This window comes from Lottia gigantea, assembly GCF_000327385.1.
Source record: "Lottia gigantea unplaced genomic scaffold LOTGIsca_106, whole genome shotgun sequence".
Taxonomy (NCBI): domain Eukaryota; kingdom Metazoa; phylum Mollusca; class Gastropoda; family Lottiidae; genus Lottia; species Lottia gigantea.
Genome location: NW_008706902.1, coordinates 240,610 through 246,761, shown reverse-complemented (window position 1 = coordinate 246,761; position 6,152 = coordinate 240,610). Strand labels below are relative to the sequence as shown.

General features: G+C 33.0%; 2 protein-coding genes across 2 annotated transcripts in view; one reads left to right on the top strand and one right to left on the bottom strand.

Annotated features, from left to right (window-relative positions):
- The window catches only part of LOTGIDRAFT_237408 (hypothetical protein), a 21,088-nt gene extending 18,636 nt beyond the window's left edge, over nt 1-2,452 (bottom strand). Inside the window, exon 1 of the mRNA XM_009046753.1 lies at nt 1,755-2,452. The gene's annotated coding sequence lies outside the window, so the exon portion shown is untranslated. The remainder of the gene's footprint in view (nt 1-1,754) is intronic.
- A 1,024-nt stretch (nt 2,453-3,476) lies between these two features.
- LOTGIDRAFT_136451 (hypothetical protein) lies at nt 3,477-4,492 on the top strand (the record flags this gene model as incomplete). The annotated part of the gene is made up of 3 exons (XM_009046752.1): nt 3,477-3,635; nt 4,048-4,137; nt 4,439-4,492. Coding segments are annotated over 3 exons (303 nt in total), but the record flags the coding sequence as incomplete, so codon positions are not given.
- Nucleotides 4,493-6,152: the final 1,660 nt, after the last annotated feature.

The following is a 6,152-nucleotide window of genomic DNA, read 5'->3' as shown; positions in this document are numbered from 1 at the left end:
GTTTTGATTTTGAATAAAAATATTTAGCAGTAAAGTAACAATCACCAGTATGAAATATTCAACCTTCAGTCATACACTTCTTTTGAACTCTTTAGAGCGATACTGAATAATATGGAGTATGAGTTATTTCCCTTGTTCTTGAAAACGTGTTCAATTTTAGCTCGTGAAAACTCTAGAAGGCAAATATTCAATCTTCAGCGCGGGAATGAATAATAAAACCAAGTTTTGTCAAAATCCAGTAAGAATCATGCCTTTTAGTGTTTAAGAGCTAAATTTGAAAGCCTTTTCAAGAACAAAGGGCAATAACTCATACTAAATATTTTTAAATTCTTCTGATTTTCAATAGGGTTCATCATTGGGTGATTAGGAACATTCACATCAAGTTTCGTCAAAATCCATCAAGAATTCTGTCTTCTAGAGTGTTTACGAGCTAAAAATTGAACGCGTTTTCAAGAACAAGGGCAATAACTCATACTAAATATTTTCCGATTCTTCTGATTTTCAATAGAGTTCATCCTTGAGTGATTACGAACACTCACACCAAGTTTCGTTAAAATCCGTCAAGAATTGTCCCTTCTAGAGTGTTAACGAGCTAAAAATTGAACGCGTTTTCAAGAACAAGGGCAATAACTTACATTAAATATTTTTCGATTCTTCTGATTTTCAATAGGGTTCATCCTTGGGTGATTACAAACACTCATACCAAGTTTTGTCAAAATTCGTCAAGAATTGTGTCTTGTATAGTGTTAACGAGCAATTGTGGACGGACGGACGGACATGGGTGACGGCAATATATGCCCCCCATTTCATGTGGGCGTATTTATAAAATAACTTATATTACAGTGGTGTAACCTATTTTCGTGGATATAAGGATTCAACACCGAATTTCGTCAAAGAAATTTTAAAAAAAAATAGTGACTGACAAAATATGATACGTAGCCTGATTTATTGCTAAAAGTCACTGAAACAACATAAGAATATGGTCCACTTTGTATTCCATAGAAATTTTCTGCTGACACGGAATCGGCTAGTTGATCACGTGACTTCATTCGTTGGATTATATTCTAGCAGACGACACTTGGAATTCCGATTACCGCTCGGGATTATAATGAAATCATTTCCGAAAATCCACGAATAATAGGTTTCCACGAAATTAGGTTATTTGACTGTACTATTAATTTAATTAATGACAATCATTAAAAGATGACAATTACCTAAATAATTAAAAAAGTTGATAACTGTAAATTATTGTAATTAAAAGATTAATTAAGGTGTATGAAAGGAGGTACCGCCACATAGTCTTTCTTTTCTCACACTTTACATGAGAACTGGTTTTACCTCACTTTGTTATCTTTCAACCACCTAATCTCTAATTTGTGATGAATTTAACTAATTTAATGAAAAGATTCAATTTTGTTGCAAAGCCGTTCTGGTATTAGATTATATTGAAAGTATATAAGATAAATTACTATTAATACACCTGTATTATGTGTACATTTGATTACATAACTTTCAAATAATTGCAATGTAATTGGATGCACTCTATTCGGTTCAATATACGATAACATTAAGTTCTGCAAATAGTGGACGGGTTTCGTGCCTATCATTGTAAGTACGGGTCAAGGGAACTGTACGCATATCATCTAAACCCACGTGGGTGAAAATAAAGAACTTCAAATGACCAAACCAAAAGGTCTACGAGATCCTTAGATCACATGCAATTGGGTTCGATTGCCAATTCCTGAAATATTTACCTTTTAACGCTTAATCTAAATAGTTGTCAATTAATTCTTCAGCTTTTCTGAGCCTAATTATGAGAATTGGTATCACCTTTCTGATTGCAGCGAGTCTTTCTGGACTGTTCGATGGCCGGCGGGAGCTGTTATTGAACCTTTTACGAAGTCGACTTAATTTTGATCAAAGATCTATTTCAGGCTCTTTTGTTTATGGTTTGGTTTTAAATTAGCATTTTTATTGCAAAATCTTATCATTTGAAGAAATTTTGCAGAATTTCATTGTTTTAACTTTGATTTAAAATATATGATAAAATATAAAACAACAACTTGTCCCTGATATCTAGGTCATGGAGTGTGCGCAGTGAGTATAATACAGCACGTGGGTAAAGGTTAAATTGGCTGATGCAAGTAAAGAAGATAAATCCAGTTCAGACTCCAGTTTAAAAAAGTTATCAAAATGGTTGGTATTTTTTGCGATTTTAGTTACAATTCTCTAAAATTCTGGGCTTCTTTTTTAGTATTTATCTTAAATTGTCGAAAGTGCATGAAGATTGAGTTACATTGTTGATTTTTAGAGGTATAGTGGGGATTTCAAAAAGAGTAGTGCGCGTGGAGGTCTTTCGGACATGTGGGTATATGAATTACGTAATACAAGATAGCTTGCCAGGAAAGGTAACATCACCAGTATGATATATTCAACCTTCAGTCATACACTTTTGAACTCTTTAGAGCGATACTGAATAATATTGAGTATGAGTTATTTCCCTTGTTCTTGAAAACGTGTTCAATTCTTTAGCTCGTGAAAACTCTAGAAGGCAAATATTCAATCTTCAGCGCGGGAAACTTGGTATGGTTGTTTGTAATCACCCAAGGATAAACCCTATTGAAAATCAGACGAATCGAAAAATATTTACTATGAGTTATTGCCCTTGTTCTTGAAACGCTCTAGAAGGTGCAATTCATGACGGATTTTGATGAAACTTGGTATGATTGTTCGTAATCGCCCAGGGATAAACCGTATTGAAAATCAGAAAAATTGAAAAATATCAGTATGAGTTATTGCCCTTGTTCTTGAAAACGCGTTCAATTTTAGCTTGTAAACACTCTAGAAGGCACAATTCTTGGTGGATTTTACAATTGGTGTGAGTGTTTGTAATCACCCAAGGATAAACCCTATCGAAAATGAGAAAAATTGAAAAATATTTAGTATGAGTTATTGCCCTTGTTCTTGAAAACGCGTTAAAATTTTAGTTTGTAAAAACTTTACAAGGCACAATTCTTGATGGATTTTGACGAAACTTGGCATGAGTGTTTGTTATCAACCAAGGATGAACCCTCTTGAAAATCAGAAGAATTGAAAAATATTTATTATGAGTTATTGTCCTTGTTCTTGAAACCGCTTTCAAATTTAGCTCTTAAACACTAAAAAGCATGATTCTTTCTGGATTTTGACAAAACTTTGTTTTATTATTCAGTCCTGAAGGTTGAATATTTGCCTTCTAGAGTTACCAAGAGCTAAAGATTGAACACGTTTTGAAGAACTAGGGCAATAACTCATACTCAATATTATTCAGCGTTGTGCTAAAGAGTATATATAGCTAAAATACTATCTTTATTACCTTTATGAAGACTCAAGAACCCTAGTTATATTTTATGAATTGTAGTGTAATAATTATTTAAATATCAGATTTCCACATTCTATACCAGTATCATACTTTCTATATTTTTAATTTGTAGGCACAAGCATTCAAGAGATTTTTCCCATTATTTGATCGTGTTTTGGTGGAGAGATTTGTACCAGAAGTCAAGACTAAAGGCGGTATTATGATCCCTGAGAAAGCCCAAGGAAAAGTTGTGGAAGCTACCGTAATGGCAGTTGGACCAGGAGCAGTTAAAGATGTAAGGATAATTTTATTGTATTAAGGTTTGGTAACTTTAATGAGATTTAGAATTAACACTTTGAAGTAATGGTCATGGAATCGGATTTAATTTTACCTTTTGAGTAGGATTCAAACCATAACCTATTGCTTGGACAGCAATAAGCCATTTCACTACTGTCTGACTATACAATATGAACTGAATTGAACTTTGGCAATCTCCTTATGTATTGAAATATCAACTACAAATATTACTGAGAGTCTAAGATTGTCTTTGGGTTGATGAAAATGTTAACCACTGGAAAATTTATTATTTGTAAACAATTACACAAAAGGAAATTTTCAGTCCGAAAAAGGGTCATTTTCACTTGAATTTTCTGAGAGTCTTTGGGTCTAATCATCCGATGCATTATTCAGTATTTAATTTTGTATAGAATGGTCAAGTCAAACCAGTCAGTGTGAAAGTTGGAGATAAAGTTTTACTTCCAGAATATGGTGGAACCAAAGTTACAATTGAAGATAGTGTAAGTAGCAGACTAACTTATAATTTATGAAGGTCAGAGGACTGAAGTGGATTAACCTGAAATGGTGGCAAGAACAGGACAACATATGACTGCTTTTCATGTCCTTTAGGTTCTGAAATTTTTTTTAAGCCAACATCTTAGGACATTAAAATATAAATATAGCAATGATGAGCCTTTATTTCTCTTTTAAGAATTTCTGAACACAAATATTACTGTGATCTGTTGAACACAGATTTATGTCTCCATGTATATTAATCAGCAATGAACATTGTTTTTTTAAACCTTTATTTTTGTATTTCAGGAATATTATTTATTCCGAGATGGAGATTTACTGGGAAAATTTGAATCATCATGAATTATGTGTGTGTTTTAGATTGAACTTTTGAGTTGAGACTTGTGTTAAGCTCCTCATCAAATCTTAAAATAGTTTGTTGTAAAAATAATGATTCTCTGATCTCTCACTATTCAAATCAACTCTTCAATTATATTAGATTTTTTGAGAAGCAGAATTTGAACTAAACACAATTTGAAGCTGAAAATAAACTGTTTTCAAATTGATGACTATTGAGTTCAATATCATTAATCATTGTTGTGTTTGTGTATAACAGAAATTCATATAGATAGCTAAAATAACATTTATATTGAATGATTGAGAAAATTATTTAGAGTTATGTCCCTTTACTGAGTTGATAATGAGTATACATGTATTTGTTACAGGGAATCTGAAACTGTACTCTCAGCTTGACATAGTTATTCATATAATGTGAGACAAAAATGTAGTCTGGCAATATATTTGTGCAAATCAAATCAAAATATCAACTATTTGGTTTTTTTTTTTTTGGGTAAACTAGATAGTAATTAAACTATTGAAAGCTAGGTATACATTGGGTGAGGTCAAATGTTGAGTTAGGATTGAATTAACCCCAGTTAATTTACTCAATCCCCATTTCAACCTGAGATTTGACCTCCCGTTTTTGATTTAGTTAAACCACGGGTTCAACCCGGGGTTAACCCCAAAATTCAGGATTGAGTCTATTTTTGAGTTGAGTTAACCTTACCTAACCTACCGTTTTTCTCACGCCAAAATTCGAGCAGAGGAATGGCTTCATGAATGTGTCAATCATAGAATTCAGCAGCAAATGATATCTGTACTCGATACAACCTGGATGAACAACTCTCGGATCCCACAATCAACGTGAATTCCAGTTGGTGTTAATACCTAAGGGGTTAGCTTGAAGTGCAGTTCAAATCCCGAGTTAAGTTGAAAAAGTCAAGTTAAGATTTCGAGATGATTTTTGTGCCATTTATTCAAGTAGTCGGTGCGGAAGAGAGGGGCGAGAATTATGATCGACGTCCAGCGAGCAGCACCCAGGCCATGAAGAAGCACAAAGTTTGCAAAATCGCGCGAAAAAACACGTGTGAAAAACGTAACTAGAAATGGGAAAGCCCAGAGGTAAGTCTGAGTTAACCCTGAGTTAACTACGAGATGACCGCGTCTCGGGGTTAACCAGCAGTTAACCCAGAGTTAACTCGACTCACTGGTAACTCAACATTTGACCTCACCCATTGTGTACCTTAGGAGTTAAAACTTACTACCTATAACTATTATATTCTGCTCATAATATGCGTAAATATTGCTTGACTGTCTTTATATATAGTGATTTTCATAAATATCAGATTGTGTTTAACTTGCTTGATACTATGGCAGTTTTCTTTCTGTGGTCATATGGAGTAATTATTTCTTTAGAAGTAGTATAATTGAGAGTATAAATATAGTTGAAATAAATTACTGAAGTCTAAAGCTGTGAAATAGTTTTGATAGATATAAGATGATATTATACTATCCTATGTGTAAATGTAATAAATGATTTTTAATATAATAGTTATTATTACTATAGTAATTGAAAGCCTGACATCCCAATCTAAATTACCTACAAAAACAGATATATAAAAATAGGCCCTACAATTACGGTAAAATTCCATTTTTTGCAAAACTTTGCTAATAGTTGAACTTT